General features: G+C 41.4%; 1 protein-coding gene across 7 annotated transcripts in view; it reads left to right on the forward strand.

The window, feature by feature from the left end:
• Nucleotides 1-22092, forward strand: part of epha7 (eph receptor A7) — a 102043-nt gene that overhangs the window by 64859 nt on the left and 15092 nt on the right. For 4 of the 7 annotated variants that reach the window (XM_074616424.1, XM_074616428.1, XM_074616426.1 and 1 more), the window contains exons 6-8: nt 13020-13144; nt 15264-15432; nt 18434-18542. In XM_074616424.1, coding sequence (XP_074472525.1) covers nt 13020-13144; nt 15264-15432; nt 18434-18542 — 403 coding nt within the window. Of the gene's footprint in view, nt 1-13019; nt 13145-15263; nt 15433-18433; nt 18579-22092 lie in introns of all 7 variants that reach the window. The other 3 variants (XM_074616422.1, XM_074616427.1, XM_074616423.1) reach the window with 1 other exon arrangement.

The following is a 22092-nucleotide window of genomic DNA, read 5'->3' on the forward strand; positions in this document are numbered from 1 at the left end:
GAAGCCACAGATAAGTGGGACCATAGGGGTTGGAACCTCGAAATAATAGCAGTGCCTCAGGATTGTGACCCGGTGTGCGCCATCGGTCCGCAGCACAGTGCATTTTGTGAATTATCTCACTTATCAATCCCCGTAGAGCTCAGATGTCCAATCAGAGTTTGGAGATTGCAGCGCGGGGCCCTCAGGCTGCGCTTTGACATTTAAGAGGTGGAAGGCTGTTTGGCTGCTTAGCAGCTCCTGTAAATATCCACAGCCACCGCCGCAGCCGCCGTAATCGGCTCTGTGCCTTTTTCGCTCCGCAGTCTTTGTTTTATTAAGATAAATGATAAAGCCGCTGTGTATGCAGACGCATATCTCTGCTTAGCCCCGGTCATGTATTTGAAAAGACATGCCTTGCAGCTGCTTGTAGCAGAAAGGTCAGCGAAGCGGCGGATAAGCAAAGCCAAGCGTGTACATTATAACAAGTACCAGTGCTTTCATTCCTCATCTGGCCTGTGCCTGTTTGTCTCACACAGTGTATTCTCCCTGACAGTCCGTGTGTGCTGATAGCATCATTATAACACACCATCAAAGGGGGGATATGGACAAGCCTGGCGTGTTTTTATGACTTCATCAGGACCGTCTGAGGGCAATGAATTCCGCAGATCTCAGGGAAATTCAGCGACTGAGATTGAGGATATCGGGCTGCGTATCATGCAGCCGAGCAGTTCCTGGGGATTTACTCTGATTAAGTGGGTCCAGATGGAAAACGTTTGTCTGTGAACAAAAACCAAGGTTTATTTACAAACTCGCGGAGCTTTTTCCTCCGTTTCTGACCCTGTCATTTATTCCCAGCGACCTCCCTGAAAACGAGCCTGCATCTCAAAGCGTTTAGCTCCGTCTCACCACGCCGCCACCTCGCATCACGTCACATCCAGCGCACACATATGCGGGCCTGCTGTGTATTGTCACTATAATTACAATTGCCAGAATAAGTCAACAAATGTTTCTTATTTGGCAGCCGGGGACTTTTATTACAAACAAGTGTGTTTCTTCTGTGAGCGGTTAAGGATTTTAAAACAAGAGGCTCAGCTTTATGTCCGTGGTAAATGCACGGTTTTGGCACAATCAGGCTGCAGCGTGCACTGAATTTATGTTCCATGTCATTGTCCTTTGAGTCATATTGCTGCTCCCCATCTGTCCAGCTGATCATTATGACTTTCTACAAACGTGACCTGCTTTCTGCGAGGCAGAGGAGGAAATTGCGGTTCACACCTGGCATTATTAAAATATGTCTCAGCTGATTGCTGGTGATCGTATTTGCTTGGCTGTTTTATGTTATCTGTGGGAAACTGTGAAAAAGAGGAAACATTACATTTTGCAATTGGCGATTAAGCTAGAGAAAAGTTTTGGTTGTGGTTTTATATGTGTCCCTGTGCACCGCAGAACTTGACTCTCGCCTTCAAATCTGAATGAGTCTCTCTAGGATTATAATAATAATCAGCCCTTTTGCGTTGCCTTTCCAAATCTCTCACTTTCTGTCACTTGAAATATATCTTAAACTGTTATCGACACTAGAGGCCATTGTCAATGTCTATCTACAAAAACACTAGACAACCAGCCAATAGCCTACTCCGTCGCTACTGCGGCGGCTGTAAAACAGATAAATAGTTTTGAGCGTCACAACCCCATGAAATGACTCGTTTTACTATCAGAATTTTATCATTTATTTGGTCCAAAAACATTTGGAAAGTCTAGAAGAGCCGAACGATTGAATTATTTTATCCTCAGTCTCTGATGCACATGCTCAATATAGCGTGCAGAAGTGAGACGGCAACACAAAGTGTTGTATATATACTGTAACTGTACATATGTAATCAACCCTCAACAACTCGTTCTGATAATAAATAATTTTATATTATAAACCATAATTAAACTTCTGGTTTCTTTAGGGGTCTGTCCAGAATACACTGCACTTCTACATTTAGTATAATGCACATGTGATTACCTTATTGAATAGATGTAGATGTGTTATATAATGTCAACACAATATTTCAGTGACTTGATTTGCATGTGTAATGTCTCCTCCATAATGAATGCAACAGGGGAAAAAAGTAAACCAATAAACCTGTAAAATTTACTAATTACTATGAGTGATATTACCGACATTGATCAATATAAAAATATATATATAGTGATGACATTTTTGGCCATATTATTAAATTATTTAATTATTATAAAATGATATATATGTATATATATATCATTTTATAATTTTATAATATTAAATAAAAATAACAATTTAATAATTTTATTTTTATAATATAATAATTTGTTTATCTGTTTATGTAAAAAAAAAAAGATGCTCTAATTGTGATATAAAATTACATACACAGCGATAGAAGATTACATCTGTTGTCACTGAGTCATTCAATCTGGTGAAAATGACTTCAACCTGGTCTTTAAAAATGTCTATTTTCCGTGAAAATCTAAAAAAAAGGGCAAAAACTGTGAGCTTTATAACTTGCCGGTGTGTTTCCGTTAACCTGTCCATTTGTGAAATGATCACCCCGTGCATTTCAGTGTGAACAGGTCCATCATTTCGCCATTACCGGTATATGATTATGTAAATGTCGGCTATGGTACAATGGAGTGGCGATGACTCTATTCTTGCCCTACATGAGGGAAAAATACATGTGGCGATTGCAGACCCCATTCTAGCTGAGGAAATCAGGGAGTATGTGGTAAGAGTGGCTGATGATAGGCTGCCAGCCCTGCTCCCTAATTTGGACACTGACACAGGAAAGCTGAGTGCTTCTTCAACAAGCGGGGTCCCTGCTGGCTTAACAATTATGTAACAAAGCTGACCAATGATTTCTGCATCTGTTACACTACTGAATGGCATTTTGATATAATACGAGAGCGCGCGGCGTGGAACACCACTGCGGGTTAAAATTAACTCCCTGTCAGGAGGCATTGGAGGGGCAATCATGCACAGTGCGCCTTGTGTGTGCATGTCAGTGTAGCATGAATGCAATTTCCCCCACTGACCTTCCACTGTGATTCTGATTCCTGGCTTCGCAGCAGCGCGCAGGGCTATACTTAAGCTGTTAGGTGTGGGTGATGCACTCAGCAAATCACACACCAAAAAAAGCATTTACTTGCTTGAGCGTAGGGAGAATTCAAGGAGGGATTCTATTAGCTGAAGAAGAAATTCTCATCGACATCTAATGCATTTCCTTTATGGCCAAACACATCCCGCCACCGTTTGATAAGCAGCTGACTATTACACTTAAGATGGAAAAGCTCTAAGACAAACAGAATTGGATTTGATACCTCTGTGTTGATCCAGAGAATTGATGTGAATATATGATAGTAGGGTCCTTGAACTGGGAAATAATGAGGAGGGATGTGATGGCTGTGTTGAGCTGTCAGTGGTGAAAGCATCAGAAATGTATTAATAATCATCCCATCACCTCTGGAGCTGTCAGCCCTATAGAACATGAAAGACCCAGCCTAGGTCTCCTTCAAATCAGGCCTAGCTAATTGCTTTCAAACGGAGCCGCCTTTGACCCCCCCCGCATGGTCACTAAAGGTGTCCCCGCCTCGACCGGCATTGTTATGCAGCGAGCACTCTGTCCTCTGCCAGGCTCTTTAAAACTCTATTTTCAAACACACTTGGTTCAAGGGTATTTCATGCACCTCCACCAGAAGTGTTGGCGGTGAATAGGGAATCATCAGGCTTTCAAAATGTTCCAGAGATGATACCGTTAGTCTTTGATGGGAGGACACGCTGCAGCTTTAGCTGGGTCTGGCCGCATTCCATATGATCTTTCTAATGGAGAGCTTGTAACAGAATTGGATTGATTAAATTGGATAATGTGGATACCTACAAGGGTGCGGGTTTGGTTTAAAAAGTGAGGGGAAACAAAGAAGTCATGGGTTTATTAGACCATTCTCTCTGAAAGCAGCTACCTGCTGATAATGGAAAGAGCCACACATTTTGAATGGGCGTCATCGGGCTAATATGCACCTACCACGTTGTGAAAGTGAAATTTAAACATTAACGTTAACGTTGTGGATCGAAACAAAATAACTTTAGGTTTAGGCAAAAAACTACATTATTAGGTTTAGGAAAAGATCGTGGATTGAGTTTAAATTAATGCTAAGGTTAAATAAGTCGTTGACTTTGGTTTCACGAGGGACACAGCAGCCTCCTGGGTGAAAGTCCTGTGTTTGTTTGACCCACCCATTGCCCCCAACCACTACCCTAAGTAGACTTTATACTACGTCACCTGACTTCCTCCTTTACTCCTGTCATAATTACTACAGCCACTAGAGGCTGGCGTTGTCTTCTTGTATTTTTATCAGTGATCAAATACATGAATAGATGATAACGGCCTTCTGAACCTACTAGTAGGTTGAGCAGGTCTGTTCTAACCCATATCTATGAGGCTGATAACCGCTGATAGCACCCATTCAATCGGCTGATAACTAGGGATGCAGCGATATCCATCGGAGAATAACTAATAATAATTAATGTTGAATATGAATAATGAAAAAAATGTTGCAGGATTATTCCTTATTTCATGGGTTATTTTGGGATTTATACTTTATTATTACATACCTAAAAACAAAACAAAAAAAGAAGCATTAGAATACTGATTTGGAGGTCAATTACCATGGCAACAGTCGAAGATTCAAAGCTTCGAAGCATTCAGGTCGGCCATATTAGTTTGTCACTATGCACCTTTAGCATTGCACATAGACATTTCATGACAAAAGTATGATTATGTCTTTGGACGTGGCCTTGAAATTCTTTGAAACACTACTGTTGGATGTTGTCCAAGCCATGATCATGACAAAATGGAAAAGCGCTGCTGACTGCATCGGTCCTCTGTTTTTCTCCATGTTTGGGTCCAAGCTGAGGTGACATGTTACCGGGTGGGCAGCTGGTTGAAACGCAATGCCGTGCGGAGTCTCAATGCCACCGGCGAGACACTGGCTCTGTAGCCCAAGAGCGAGAAACTTGTCACACCAATTTTGACAGTTCCCCTCACATTCATCAGAGCCCGGGTCTATTATTGTCCTCCATCCTTTTTACTGTGTGACTCACTGGGTTACTAAAGGGGGATTCTGTTTTTAATTCAGTGACTGGATGAATGGCCTTCAGAGCTAAGCTGCAAGCTAGCTTCAGTGTGGCCAGCTCCACAGACAGGTGGAGAGTAGCTGGGGGCAGATAACATCCACCCACACACACACACACACACACACTTTCTGCTGGGTTCACACAGGCAAGTAAACACCCACACACCTGTGCACAAACATATGCAGGCATTCCAGCTGTAAAAAGCAGCTGGGGTCGCATGAAATTTTGGTGAAATGATCTCGCTGTCTTAAAATGCAAATTGCCTCCTCCATGAAGAGGAGAGACAAACGACCCCCACCAGGAGAGCATTACATGGAGAGGAGAGGGCCGGGAGTAGACAGCAGTTTGACACTGAAACACTGGTGGAGAGTGAGGGTGTGGAGGTCACAGGAGGGGGTGCGACTGCTCAGATACATTTGCTTTCAAATCCAGCGAGCCACGCACAATTCTCAACTCATGCAAGCAATTTTATTTTTTTCTCAGCCTGAGTGAAGTCTTTATTTCCAGCTAAAGTTGTTTTCGTTTAACCATGAGCTAAACTACCTAGCATTGACCTTAAAGGGGAATTCCACCAATTGTGCACATAAAAGTCACTTTACTAGTCTTCTGTGGCTCTGGAGGAGCTTTGTTGAGTCTTTTCAAGTCGGAGAAAATAATCTCGGCTCAGGCTACAAAAAGCCTGGGTTTACAAACGGTGCATTTGCCACGCCGGTCTGTTCTCATATGCTGTCTGTATAGCTATACATGCAAAAAAAAGTATTAGTATACAACCCACGTAATCAATTTGTATGTAATCCACGTAATCGTGGGCCAGTAGAGGTGACGTAGTATAAAGAGCAACGGAGTCCACGTAGGGAGGAGGTCAGGGTTGGATGGATGGGTCTAAAAACACCAGACATTCACCCAGCAGACCTCTGTTTATGTCTCGTAGGAAACCAGAAGTCAACATTGATTTATTTGTCACGTTACTTCCGTACTTAAGTAACGGCACCTCCCTACTTATTTTAACCCAAACCACGATCTTTTCCTAAACCTATCCCAAGTAGTTTTGTTGCCTAAACACTGCAGGGGCTTGCGCGGGCACACTGATTGCTGGTGTTGCTCGACATTCGTATTCGGAAAATGCACAATATATATATATAACATTTCATAAGATATCATACAAATTGTTGATAGAGGATACGTTGACCAGGTGCTTGCCCCATGCTAGGGACTAAAAGTCAGGATATATCAGGATATTTAAAATGTCTTATCTGCCCCCTGATGGTCGTTTGAGACACTACTAATTTGCATCATGGGAAATGTAGGCTTGCCTCCTGCTAGGGCCTAAAAATCATCATATCTCATCCTCTGCTGCTTCAATTTTGACCATTAATGTTTTTTATCTGTCTCTTGTGAGTCTGCCAACGTTATGGAAGTCTAGTATTAAATTGCTTGAGTGCACCTTTAACTTCATGTCTCATAATCCCCATCAGGGAGAACTACTTGTATCTGTAACAATCACCATTTTTTAAAGAGTATCATGCAGCGACTACTCCTTAACTGTCCATATTGTTTCACAGGATGCCAACATTTAAGAGCAGCCTCGCTCTGCTCTGTTATGGCATCATCTTGATTATGTCATACCTCGTTAGTTTTCAACCCAGCCAAACCAAACTGTCGCCAGGCTTTTGTTCCTCAGGCTGCTGGAGACGATGAGTTAAAAAGGCTTCAGTGTAGCAACCAGACTAACCCTGAACTGTAAATATTCAGCTCTGCAGCGATGAGAGGAAACTGAATAGTACCTATGCAGTATGTTAAATGCATCAATCGCAGACAGTGTGTGAAATACTTGATATGATGGAGAGCAGAGCCAGCTGGCAAAGCAGGATTTTAAGTATGTTAACATAGATTCTTGATAGAAAACGATGCAGCCTTAGGATGATGAAATTACTCTTAATAATGTGTCAGATTAGTTTTAAACCAGCGCAGAGTGTCAGTTGTTGCACCAAACAGTACAGTCGGTTTCCTTTGTCACACAACACATTCCCTTCCCACTGTTTCAATTGTAAGGATGCTGTGCTTTATGCTTGTTTATGTGCCCATATTGGGCCCAAAGGATTCTTTTTTTATTATTATTATTTTCTCAAGGAGACATTGTAATCTCCTGTTCAAATTAAAAACCTGTTAAAAACCTTTAAAACACTATTAAACGCCGGCAATTATGTGCACCTCAACAATGACGGCGCCGTTGGCGTTAAGATACACGATCGCATCTTGAAAAACAGCAGTAATTAATATATGAGTTTATAGCGCCGGTGCGGTCCATGAGGCAAGCACGCAGGCAGAGAAAGACGCTTATGTAATGAACTACCTCCCGCTCTGCTTTTTCGCCTCGGAGACGAAATCGGACGGCTGAGTGAAAGAAGAGGATATTAAAACGTACCGTCTAATGTATTCATAAGATATTCAAATGCAGAGCACGGTGGCGGCTGGCTTCTGGATCAGTTAGCTTTACAGGGGAAGGTGTTCGGGGTCACTAACACATTTTCTAATATTGCCAAGTGAATGCACAAATGCCTTCCCAAACAGTCTCTTTAAGACCGGCATAACAATTATACAATTTTCCGCCGTGCTAAGCCCCGCAGGTATGTTAAAAGACTGAGAGTGGCTGACTGGTTCTGGTGATATCTAGTCAGTCATTAATGGCTGTCACACAGTACTACCTGAGTGATCCACGGGGGAGACGGAGAGAGCCACAGGAGCAGGTTGCTCTTAGAATTAATGCTCAAATCTGGTCTTCATTCACAGCCCCGAGAAATTGAGAATGACTGCTTTTCAGTTCTGAAAATCACCTTCCTGGAATGATCACCTTTTAGCCCGTGGAACACTGCGTCTGCTAATACTGCTCACTGATCTCATGATCTCTGTGGAAACACAGGGCCCCGGCGCTCTGCCACCCGTGGCGGGGTAAAGGGAGTGAAGGATGGGGCGGGGCGGGGCTGAGCTGAGTCATTGCTACTACAGCCGCGGGCCAAAGGGGGGTAAATGGGGCAGATCTGCCGCCTGAGCCTGCGTCACACTCTGGAGGGAGAAGACGCTGTGTGGGAAAGTAGCTCCTCATGCTGTGCCCTAGCTCTGTGGCTCAGGCAGTATCCCTGCTGCTGCTTGAAAACCATGTGTCTCTGACAATCATGTGGTTTTTAGAAATGAAGATTTACTTCATCTGTCAGCAAGAGCCATAATTCTTTTTTTTAATTAGTACAATAACTCCTATGCACATGGTATGGCATTTCAAACTTTGATTTGAGGAAGTAAAAGGTCAAAATTAAGTACGACTTGGCAACAGGAACCAGTCTTAGGGTGTATTTACATCAAATCAGTGTCACTTAATGGCCAATTAACACCAAGCGACTGCACGCCAATTAACGCCTTTTGTTCCCTCAACAGATCTGGATCACCAGTTATGTGATGCCACCACAGCATGACGTTGGGTTGCGTTTCTCCAAAAGTGAATTTTTTCAGACCCCAGGTTAAACGCACCACCCACATTCAAAGGAATGTTAACACTGGCGTGTTTGCCGAAACACTAGGTTTGCTGTGACTCAGCAGGTGCAAGTTGTGTCTATTACAAGAGTGTGCCCTAGTCTGGTAGTTTGAGACCCTGGACAGACCAAAGATACGGCCGAGTTGCATCATGGGAAGTGTAGGATCCAGCATGTTTAGAGACTAAAAGTCATCTCAGATATCTCAGGATATCAAAAGAAGCCACATCTGGTCGGTTGGTTGGTAGTTTGAGTCGATACCACGTTGCATCATGGGAAGTGTGGGATCCAGCATTTTTGGAGCGTGAGCCATACCAAGGAGTGAAAGTGAGAAATATCTCAAATATCTCAGGATATTCAAAAGCCACATATGGCCCCGGGCTCATTATTGTGACACACCTGGTCCCACTAGTTTAAACACACTACTGAGTTCCATCATGGGAAGTACAGAAGCCAGTGTTTTTGAAGCTTGTCCCAGACTAAAAGTCAGGATTTCTGCCTCTTCTGCATCACTTTTTACCATTCTTTTTAATCAGTCTCTTGTGAGTCCCCCAACTTTATGGAACGTCAATACTAAATAGCTGGAGTGTGCCTTTAACGTCGTAGGATTGCATTGTTGTAATTCCATTTGTGTTCATCACAAGTAATCATGGATGACATTTCAAACCCTTTTTGGATACTTCAGAAGTAGTAGATAGTTCAGATTGTAATGTAACTAAAAAACTGAGACCTTCCACGACTTTCTCGGTTGCCTTTAACAGCCTGTAGTCTGATTTCTATATAAGGAAATGTTTAGTTTTCACATATTTTTCGAATATTTTTTTTACTGTTTTTTCACATATTTTACTAATAATTTTCCATCATTTTTTAAATATTTTTTATAAATAATTTCCCGACAATTTTCAGATATTTTTGACATATTTCTGAATGCTTTTTCATGCTATTAGCCTCTTTACAAATAGATGTGTTTTAGTTTAGTTTTCACATATTTACAGCCACTGGTGTTATTGATAACAGGGATTCTCTGAAAGTTACATATAGTACCTTTAAAGGCCAAAGTTGGAGGCAGACAAGTCCAAAGATAAGTGTACTACTTTACAACAGGGACAAGTCTACAGTAGGTTTTTATTTATGGAAGGAAGAAATACAGGGTTTGAATTGTATCAGCAGCAGTGTTGGGGTGAATCAATGTGTGGGGGGTTTGTCCTTACTTCTTCAAAACAGCCTCAATGCTCTCTTTATTTCTTATCGATTGGTTTTCAAAAGAAGAAAAAAAGTAAAAATCCCGAAGTACGTCACGCAGACAACAAAATCGACACTTTATGTTCCTGAAGAACATTTGTCTTTGACGCTGCATGTTGTATAATCCTGAATAGCCATTCAATTAGTAATGTGATTTCCCATTTTAAAACATCACTGCCACAAAAGTATTACTTTAAATTAATGTTGCAATGAATATAGTCACAAATTAAGAATTATAAAAGTTAAAAACACTCCTCAAGTAGTGTTCCTCTGTGCACATGCAGGGTAGAAAAAGACATCTGCAGGGGATGAAAGCAAACGTCAGATTAAAGCAGTAAACACAGACAAGAAGCATCATTTAGTGCCCATAAACCCGAAGGATCGAGGAGGAGAAAGGTCCATATTTCAAGGACTCCGTCTGGACGGGGGGAGAGAAAGCAGCCAAATTGGATGAAGTTAAGCTGCACTAACTGCTTGTTGTGGCTCGGGAGAGAAAACTCAATCGTCCCTTTGACCGGCCGACTGCGCTGAGAAAGGATGCATTGTCTCTGTGTTTTGGGTGGATTATGAGGGGACATGTCACAACAGCAGGTTTCTGACAAGGTCTTGGGTGTCCGCTGTCGTGCGCATTACTGTCAGGAATGCCGATGAGGCCTAATGAGGTTTTAATCCAGCCGGAGTCATTAGTGGCAGGTCATCTTAAAACAATCTAGGGTCAGGCTGCATTAAGGCTACAGAGGTCCGCTCCCACTGGGTCACTGAGCATGACACCTCAACACTTCAGCAGCTTGTGCCGGTCCAGGGAAAGAGGTTTTGTCTCTTGCTTGTTGTTGTTGTTCACTACCAAAGAGTCATGGCTGACTGTACAATTTGCAGATTTTGGAACGGTAGAAATATAAGCTTGTTCTGTTTCATCATTTGTAAATTGCTCCAAATGAGTTGATCCACTAAATTCATATCATCACACTGCCACTAAAGAATTCACATCTCCTTTGGTGCAAATCCGTCATTCGCAGGCGTCCCATTTCATTTTGAAGGCACTGCTCTGATCCGTGAAAGACCCAGGAAAGTAAGAATCAAAGTACAGCTTCTGACAAGTGGCTTTTACTTTGGAGTTCACGCCATCCCCAGGACGCCTTTTCAAACTTGCTAAGACGTGTTAATTAATATGTTTTGCCCCGAGAGCAGCATGAGTCATCAAGATTTCACAGTATGTTTACAGAGCGGATTTTGGGTTTGTTTAGAGTGCAGATACAGATAAGCTTTTTTTTTTTTTTCCTTTAAAGCATCTTCTCCTTGGGGTGAGATTTACTAACCTAAAAAGCTTCCCTCATTTTTTCTTTTTTTTCTTTCACTGAGGTCTTTAAGAAAAGTGCTGCAAAATGATGGTGATTATAATCAAGATGGTGATGATGTAAAGGTAATGGAAGTTGTTCCACTGCAAACTCTCCTGAAGTCTGAGAAGTAAGTCAGTGCAATGGGGCTATTTGAACTTCTTTCTAATAAAAATCCACTTGTTTAAAGAACTTTAGAAAGAAAAAATAAGGCGGTCTCTACACTAAAATCAAAATGCATCAATAAACCTTAAGTTTAGATCATGCTTGGAAAAAAAATGTTTGCATTGGAAAATGTTGCCATTAATATTTCTGCAAACCAGGGATGCGTTGAATGTCGACGTTTTTTGCATTTGGTCAGAAGAAGTTCCCACTTTCACAACATTCAGTGTCATTTTCACTACGATCATAGTAGTTTTAAGCCCAACCATGTTTTTTTTCACGATTGGTACGTTACGTTGTTACGTGGCTCCCCTTCCTATGTCACATTCAGGCTCATTAGAATATACCGCCCACAGCTTGAGATCTACCTTTGCAAAGGTGCATCTTATGTGTTATTATCTAAGTTTTACTTGATCATATTTCATTATTATAATAAAGCAACTCCATTTGCAGTCAAAATTATACAATTTTTATTGATTTTATACTGTGCACAATGGTAGAATGTGTTGATGCACAGGGTAAATGTCATGGCCAAAGGCTCCATTGTGAGCACAAAGCCTCCTGTAGTGGATATCAGTAGTATTATATATCCAGATTCCTTTTCAAGAGGTAGAAAACCCATTTGGCACACTTTGGGTAGCCAAGTGGCCAAATGGAGAGTCCTCCTGGTCCTATCCTGACTAAAACCTTCGTAGAATCTATGTGCTTTGTGCTATTTCTATCTTCTTTGGCACAGTTGTAGTCAAGTAGTTGCTGAATGAATTCAGTGGCATATCTGTGCATGGCATCATTGCTATAATGGTTTTATCCACTGTCTAATCTAGAAAACATTTTAGGCGAGGATAAAAATGTAAATTCTTCCTTTGGTTCATCACAATTTACTCAGACATAGTAACAGTCACAATGTTACTTCCACTAAGGATGAATTATCTTTGGTCTTACCTATCCATAGAGACCAAGATCATGCGTATCGACCTGGTAGTTGTGGAGCTATTCTTGATTTATTTTGGTCTGTCTAGGCGAACCACACCCTCCAGCTCCCTAGGGCTTAAGAGGTTAAAGCATGTGATCACATTCTAGTAGAAACCCAAAATTCAAGTATGGACCTGAAAATGAGCATAAATCTCCTTTAAGTTCCCACTACACAAGGTTGTTCCCATCATTTATAATGACAACTATGAATAGAACTGTGTGTGCGCTGTTTAGCAAATGTAAACGGGGCAGCAGTTAATCCAGGCAGCCAGACACTTAAAATAAGTCACGCAAAGAGCCCGAGACAATCGGTGTAAGACTGATGTCAGAAGGTTCCAGGTACACCCCTTTCCACTTAGAGGTTTTCTCAATAGTTCTGTCATCAGGGAGAGGAAGTGCCAGCTTGGAAATGTTGGAATGACTTGAACTGAATTCATAATCTACATGTGGCAGTTTCCCACCGGCTGGGGTACCGCTATCTTCTGCTGTTTGCACCGCAATTGAAATTTCGATCATGAGGTGTAAACATTTAGAAGCATCCCCATGAATATTAGTCAGCTGGCCAGGGCCGCTGAGTGCTGGTGGAGGAGTGGTGTATGTGTGTGCATGCAGAGAAGGGTTTCTCATCCGCTTATTGACATGTTCTTGTCTAAACAGCTCCGTCCCAGGTCAGCGAGGTCATCAAGGAGAAAGTGCAGCAGCGCAGCATCCAGCTCTCCTGGCAGGAGCCCCAGCAACCCAACGGCGTCATCACCGAATATGAAATCAAATACTACGAAAAGGTGAGTTCGGCAGTAGATTTTGTTTGCGTCCTTGCCTCTTTTCCGAAAAACCTTTCCCCTCCATCTCTCACTTCACATTCACTTTTGCCGACTCTTCATTTTGTATTCTATCTGCATGCTGCTGTGAGTGGAATTCACAAGATTCTGCAAGTACCTTCTTTGTCTCATAATTGCAATAATGAATGAGATGCTCATAAGATTTTAATCAGGCTGTAGTCCTTCAAAGCCGCCCCCACGCACATGTTGGCACACACACACAGTCCGTGGCTGCTGCACTGCCAGAATTAGTAATCTGTTACTGTTATCTCCTTTCCCCCCCTTCCACATAGATTACACCGCTGCTTCCCATGTGTTTCAAGTCTGAACACATCAGCTTTTTTTTTTTTACAGCGAGGTTTAATGGAGCGAATTTAACCCAGAGAATCAAAGGCAGGGCATATAGCAGAGATGTGATGCCAGTCCTGCTGGCCGCAGCCTCTCACAAACACTGGCGAATCAGTCTCCTATGTCACGTACTGTGGCTGTGGTCTGCCCAGCTGTAAAAGTGGAAAATTGGAAACAACAACTACACCCCTAACAGACCCTGGCATTCCATTTGGGCTTTCGCCGAGCAAAACATTTACAGATCAACAATCGAGCACACAATGTGTGCAGCCCGTGCATCCAAACACCTTAGTGAAGAAGATATTGTCATGTGTTGTTGATGTTGTCTCGGTGGCAGGCTGCCTGATGCTGAGATGATAATCTCAGTTAAAATGAGAGATGTTCTGAAATGTACAAGAAAATATTTAGCAAAATTTATTTTGCTTTTTTTTTTTATTCTGTAAATTCTCAAATAAAAGCTGGTGAATTCAAAAAAAGGGGGGGGGGGGGGGCATCTGCTGCACTATAGCCTAATAGGTTATATGGTACTTTCAGAATAAAGGCCTGTTTTTTTCGTATGATTAATTCGCACGCCAATATATTTTTCAGAACTGTTGTTTTTGTCATGAATACTTTCAAACAGAACTCGAATATTATGCTTCGAAAAACTTTCTTAGCTTTCACAACGCGAATAAAGGCATCAACCAATCCCGGTGTGCGGAACCGGTTGAGTTGCGCCTATATTTATGAAACAAAGAACACAGAGGCTCCGTAGTCCAAACCAGGACTACAAACTTTATTACTCCTTTCAACCTTGATGAAGGCAACGCAGACCAGATCCACTCCTTCCATTCTTCCCTTTCACAATAAAAGCCCTAGACAAATAATATTCACAGGCGAGTATTTCAAATTTCCGTGTCGTTTATTCAGCCTTGGGACACATTTTCACAGCACTAATTTTATTTTGTATTGAGTATTTTTAACAGAAAATATTGATTTGCTTCAACTTTTGCTGTTTTTCTATCGCTGTTAACCCACTGTCAGTGAAACACAACACTTTCAGCTGATGTGGCACCTTTAAAGTCTACCATAAAATGGTAGGATTTTGCTTTTTAAAACCACTGCAATGCTTTTAATGTGAAACATCTGTGCAGGAGGTTTCTTTTACGGTAGCATAACAGTGATTTAATAAACAGCAAAGTAGAAGTGATTGGAATTGAATTGTGAATAAACACAGTATATCTCAGAGCAGAAGAGTGGCGTGTATGACATGCCCGTTGTACTGGTGGAATTAGTGCTGTAGAAATGCACATTATAATGAATGTATCCAGACAGCAGATAAACATGGAGGTGTTGAGGGCGACAGCAAACTAAAACAGAAAAAAGAACAACTAGAATATATATAATGCCAGCCTGTTTTATATAAAGGTCTGGTTCTCTCTGCAGCTGCATGACGTAAATAAAGTGTTAATAAGGCATTTTAGAACCTATAATACTGGATATTAAAATGACTCCTAAATTTGAATGGTTTCATCTTAAATTGCCACACTGTGTATGTAGTCGGATGAAACATTGTTAAATTCCTTTTTACAAAGTGGAGGTAATTACATCTGCAGTATTTTCGAAGGAAAGACGTTAAAGATAACAACACTTCAATGGGACTCGGTTATTAACCAGACTTTCACACGGCAGTTGGACGTTCTTTTATTTTCGACAGTTTCATTCATGAATAAAACATGATTTATTCCTCGCACAGGATCAGAAGGACCGGGTGTACTCCACGGTGAGGTCCAAGTCCACGTCGGCCACGGTGAACAACCTGAAGCCCAGCACGTCCTACGTTTTCCAGATCAGGGCCTTCACAGAGGCAGGGTACGGCACCTACGGCCCCAGACTGGAGATCACCACCAAGGAGGAGGCCACAGGTAGGGTTCATAAACAGGTTACTAATGCAAGAACAATTACTGCTGCTTTACTTGTGCATTACGTGTTTTATATGCAGTAGGGATGATGTGAATATATTATTCAGAAATGAACAAAAAGGGCCCTGACCAGATATAAACAGCTTCCAAAATCTTTGCAGTTATATCTGTAGATACTTTGTTCAATGTTTAGATATCCAGTGTGGTTTAATCCTCAATAACTTTGCATCAGTTTTTACTAGATTTGTTGTTGAATGTCAGATAAAACCTGACTGATGTGATGTTGAAGCTCAAAGACTTCAAGACTCGAGATGGTAAAATGAATGACGAGCTGTTAGGGACCGTAGCACAAACACACACACGGTCTGTCGGACACTCGCTAACGTTACGCTGACCACCCCGCAGCTAAACTAAATGATGCGGTGGAGACTTACTGGGAAAGTGGCTAAATGTGTCCACGACAATACACGCAGGATCGTGGCCGCTACAGTAACTCTCCCGGTCGGGTGAACTGAGGACTCAGTTGTCTGTTTTGCTCAATGAAACTCACTAATCAGTTATCGACTAATAATCGGTTAACGAGTCAATAAGAGTCCACCGATCAAAAGAATCAAAACATTTAGTCAATTGCTCGCTGTCTGCTAACTTTGTTCGTCAAAGGAAGACGGCACTTTAACTGACATAAACAGTTATAAAATAATAAATATACATATTTTCCCTTCTTCCTACTCCGTGTTGTCGGGTGTGCTTCTTTTCGTTTCCTTGCTGGCTACAAAATAAATAGTGTCCCCACCTTCCTCTGTTTAGTTTTCACTCCTTTTTGGTATGCTAAATAGGCCCGTCGCTGACGGGCAGGTGGGTTATAAGAAGATAAAGAGAGGTGTTGTGTCGGTGTGCCGGGGCCGTGAAACAAGCTTTGTTAACTGTCTTGGAGCTAGATCAAATGAATGATTCGTAATTAATACGGTATTCCATAGCCTAATACATAATACAAGTAATAGTCAGAGTGTGTGTACAGTGAAAATCTGTGTGAAAGTGGTTTGGCATTCAGTGATTAACGATGTATCATTGCGACAGTCTTTTCATTTGATAACCTCTACCCCACTTTTCTTGCAAGTTTGCACCTGTCTGATCATCACCTGAATGAAAAAAGCCCACAGAGAACATTAGTAGTAGCAGTAATAGTCTCCCAAAAGCACCGATGCCAAGCGCCTGACGGAGCGAGAGTTTGACCACAGTGGTATATCAGCACATCATTTTACAACACAGGCTTTCAACTCCAAAATGTATGCACAACCTGTTCCTGTTTCCAGCTCCTGTAGTAATAGCCCAGGGAAATAATTTGCTTTCAAGCAAAGCAAACAGAAATTGCTTTGACTTTATGCTGACAACACGTCATGGGAGAAATCACTAAGCACAAGGACAAGCTACTGTAGCGTCATGAGGATACACTCATTTAAATCTAATCAGTTACATTAGCTCTGCCCCGAGTGTCGCTCTGTGTTATTGTGAGTTTTTGGTGAGAGATGTGAGGTTGTTTGTGTTATGGATCATAATGTCGAGCATTATAAGATGTTGTTAACATGGATATACATGAGGTTAGGCGACATTCTGTCGTTTTTATGCCTCCGCGCCGGCAGGCATTATGTTTTCTATGTGTCCGTCCGTCCCATTCTCGTGAACGCGATATTACAGGAACGCCTTGAGGGAATTTCTTCAAATTTGGCACAAACGTCCACTTGGAATCAAGGATGAACTGGTTATATTTTGGTGGTCAAAGGTCACTGTGACCTCACAAACCACCATGTTTTTGGCCATAACTCAAGAATTCTAATTATGACAATTTCACACAAATGTCTAATAGGATAAAATGACGAAGTGATGACATTTTGGTCAGACTTAGATGTAAACTGCAACTTGACTGGTTGGTGGAGGCAGTAATATTCTAGTTAAATTCCTTTATAAAAAATGCACATTTGCTTAAATAATGGAACATCAACATCAAGGGGAATATGCTTAATAGCTTTGTTTCCCAGAGTGAAATGAGAAGATTTGAATTATAGTCAGGATGTGGTTAGTCCTCTTCTAATTTGTAAAAAAAATACCTCCATAGTCATTGTTTCATCCATTTCTCTTTAGTTTTGAGCCCCAGCATCCTACCAGCCCTCCCAAAAACACCCCCACTCACCTGACATTCAACATTTCTGCATAAAAGGGCACATTAATTACTCATACCGCATGCAAAGTGTGTCCTGTAACAAGGTTAGAAGTTTGCAGTCCAGTCAGACTGTCCTTGACCAGCACACTGGACCACTAGCCTCAAGAGGGGGAACCTGCAAGTGTGTAATATGACAGTCCGGTTGCTCTTAATTCCTCCCCAAAAATAGACCATCGGTGCGATATTGAAGCTCGATTGAGCTTAAACAGCTGATCGAATGTCGCCACACATTTCAGCCTCTCCTCAGACAGGCCACACACACAAAAAAAAATAAATAAATCACTCTCTTTCAAAGTATTTATACAGCGCAGATCCACTTGATTTAAAATGCATGAATTTTCTCCCCCCATCATACACCACTCGCGTTGACTTTATACGACGCTTCGGCGAGTCATTCTTCGGGAGCAATCGGCAGTTTGTCAACGCAAACAGTCTGAGCACTGTGGGAGCTCTGAATGGGAAACAATCCAACCTGAATGTGTCTTTGTTTGAGATGAAGGGCATCGCCGTCGCCGTCTGGGACTATTAAGCCCACTTTCTGAAACAGTAGAGCCGTGTGTATAAGGACGGCTCAAAAATAGAAGCGTCCCTCCTCCTCCTCTCTCTCACAGGGAAGGAGAAGGGGGGGGGGTTATCAATCTCCACGCCTCTCATTGGGCTCAATTATGTCCTGCAGATTGTAGTCTTTGATGTGCTGACGTTCACACTGAGCATTTCTGTCTTTCTGCATGTCTGTCCGTGTGTGTTTCTGTGTCTGTGTGTGTGTGTGTGTGTCCGTCTCATCAGCTGCGATCGTCTCCAGCGAGCAGAACCCCGTCATCATCATAGCGGTGGTGGCCGTGGCGGGGACCATCATCCTGGTGTTCATGGTGTTCGGCTTCATCATCGGGAGAAGGTACGCTCTCGCGGGCCCCATTGACTCTCCGCTCCTGTGAGTCTGCGCTTGTCAATTAGCCTCTCTGTCACTCACAGGCCTCCACGCCTGCGGAGCCGTCACACGCACACACACGTGCACCCATCATCTCGTGGCATGCTGTGCTAATGGGTTGTGATGCATCATTTTTTACCCCCCACCCCCCTCTTCCAAGCCCCAACAAAATTTTTAAGCTATTTTTGCAGAGCCATTATGAGACAAGTACTCCAGAGCGAGAAAGCTTAGGCTCTGCATTCCTGCGTGTGTCTGTGTTTGTGTGTGTGTGTGTGTGAGAGAGAGAGAGTGAGAGAGAGAGAGAGATCTGGAGGGCAGGATGAAGTATGGCACAGACTTTTCTTTTCTTTTTTTCCACCACCACAAAGCACCCAGCCGACTGTCATTATCATCAGTTCCTCACATACTTCATCTGTGTTTTCATCTGCATGAACGCCATTTCATCAGAACCTGCTTTTAATGGTGGCTTCATCAGAATTAGCTCCACGTTTTGTCTCAAAAATGCCCCCCCCCCTCCCCCCTTCTGCTCCGAGTCATAAATTAGTCAAGCTGATGTCATTGCCATCCCACTGGTATCAGGGCGACTTTCACTTGCCACTGATAGCAGTATCTCTGATGTCAGTTGGAGATAAAGATCCATAAATCTGAGTATAAATCATGTAAAAAGGATGCACTTTATAACCTCTGATGTTGCCTTACAATTGTCTAAATTTGAATTTTTCTTCAGTACAATCAAAATAGGTCTTTATTTAGATTTTTTTTTTGCCAGTAAACAATGTCTTCTCAAAGTGGAATCATCAAAAATAACAAATTGCAAATAATCACAAATAATCGATTAAAATATTAAAATGCAATTAATCACAATTGTCAATGTTAATTGCGATTGATCGTAAATTAATCACACATTTTTTTATCTGTTCAAAATGTACCTTAAAGGGAGATTTGTCAAGTATTTTATACTCCTATCAACATGGGAGTGGGCAAATATGCTGCTTTATGCAAATGTATGTATATATTTATAATTGGAAACCAATCAACAACACAGAACAATGACAGATATTGTCCAGAAACCCTCACAGGTACTGCATTTAGCATAAAAAATATGCTCAAATCATAACATGGCAAACTCAAACCCAACAGGCAACAACAGCTGTCAGTGTGTCAGTGTGCTGACTTGACTATGACTTGCCCCAAACTGCATGTGATTATCATAAAGTGAGCATGTCTGTAAAGGGGAGACTCATGGGTACCCATAGAACCCATTTTCATTCACATATCTTTGAGGTCAGAGGTCAAGGGACTCCTTTGAAAATGGCCATGCCAGTTTTTCTTCCTAAGTTTGGAGCGTTATTTAGCCTCATTCGCGACAAGCTAGTATTGTTACCAATGGATTCCTTAGGTTTTCTAGTTTCATATGATATTCCATGTATATGTATATATTGACTCTAGCTTGTGAAATCGCAAGTTGCTTTAATGCATTAAAGAAATAAACAAAAGAAGAATTTGCGTTAACGTTAACGTTCTTATTTATATTATAAATGTTTATAATATAGATAAGTAAGTGTTAATGCAAATTTGTTTTTATATGTACATATACATACTGTGCTTAACATTATACTTCCTGTTTGCATCACCCAAGTGACCCTAGTGATGCAAACCAAGCTCAAAACACATAAACAAGTTCCCATTTCAGTGTTTTCCTTCAGTGTTTCCCTCAGTGTTCCTCAACATTGAAACACAGTGTGGGGTCTCGTGGTAAATCTAATGTCACTATAAGTTCATGTTAATACCATCAGTTTTAATTATGTCAACTTTATTACTGAAAAATCATGTTTTTCTGTCAAATTTGTATGACAATCATTAGCTTTCGCTCGCAGTTAGCTCTACATGTAAGAAAATCTTGGCTGCACCTTGACTTTTTTCCTTAAAGGGTAACTTCGGTATTTTTCTACCTAAAGGTAAGAAAAATGTTTTATTTCTCTGTAGGGTTCTTTCCATTATGTTGTCAGACACTTATAATAACAATCTGAGCCTGTCAGTGGCAAAAACAAGCATTTTTAGTAGACATAACTTTACATTGACGGTGAGGTGCTACCCCGACCGATTACATCACAGCCCGTACAGCGGCTGCTGGTTACGGCGTTCTCCTCAATACTGGACCAGTGTCAAAAACCATTGTCCCCCATTACTCACGTAGACACAAAAAGAGAGAGTCAACGTCGAAAAATATCCAAGTTACCCTTTAAGTTTTAATGTATTCTCGAGCAATTAATTTTTCATCAAACAACCAGGTATTTTCTAATGCAGTTGCTCAACATTTAATGCAAGTTTAATGCACATCCAAGCCTTCAAGTGCTCCAACTGTCAGGCACCAACATTGACTATGTGGGAAATGAATGGACTATTACTTTGGGAACTGCCACTTTGCTACTGTATGAGAAAAAAAGGAAAACCATACGAGTGACCAAATCTATGAAATTTGGCCTGTTTGTTTCACACTATCAGTACATTTTTAAGAAAACTATTACATAGACTGTCCCAAGGTCAGCTTTGGTTTTATATCTCTGAAAGACTGGCACTCTTGTTTATCAAATCAAAACACAGGCAAACAAATTCAAATAATTTGAATAGAACATCTACAGTATAAGATCAAGCAAATGTCAATTGATAGCAATTCTGACTGGAAGAAAATATATATAGATAACTCAAAGTTCACTTACTAGCTTTCTCCTGAGCCCAGCATATTAAACTAGAAAAAATGCATTTCCTGCTGAAAATGCATGGGAATGCTGACAGCTGAAATTAATTGCAGAGCATTGCTGAAAATATGGAACTGAATTGTAAAACAGGCAGAGTTGAAAGCTGAACTGCATGACCCCAAAAAAAGAGCTGAACTACATTTTTAGAAAAGCAGGAAGCTAAACTGTAATACTGTCAAAGGTGGGATAAAGTAATAGAACTAAAGTAGTATTTTGGCCGAGTGAGCCTTTAAAAAAAAAATTGTGAAAAAAGCTGAATATTTTTAAAAGTATAAATAGTAGCAACAAGAAAAGTAGTAGCACTAATGTCCTTAAAGAGCTGAATATTTTAATAGTTGAATGGTTTCTGTAGCTCAAAGTATGCAGAAGTAGTTAATGTCCAAAAAATGTATGGTTGAAATAGAAGTTGAAGAAATCTTAGAAGAACAATACCGCAGAATCAGCATTCCCATAATAAAGTCATTATTCTTAGAGTTGTAGTTTACAGAATGAACAGTGGAGACTACACGTGTGTCACTTCATCAACAGTGTGTGCATGTCCATCACTTGTGGCTTATTCCACCTTCCCCACGTCATCCTTTTTTTTTTTGCTCAAAGACCAACTTTGTGCGGCAAAACACACCTGCTCGAGGGGAACCTTCAACATGTTAATATTACAAAATTGATATTACCAGACATGTTGAACAGTCCTTTACAGTGCATGTGTTATTTGATATGTTACGTGATTATAGATGCTCGAGCCGGGCTATATAGGCTGC

The sequence above is a fragment of the Sebastes fasciatus genome, chromosome 18, assembly GCF_043250625.1.
Source record: "Sebastes fasciatus isolate fSebFas1 chromosome 18, fSebFas1.pri, whole genome shotgun sequence".
Lineage (NCBI taxonomy): Eukaryota > Metazoa > Chordata > Actinopteri > Perciformes > Sebastidae > Sebastes > Sebastes fasciatus.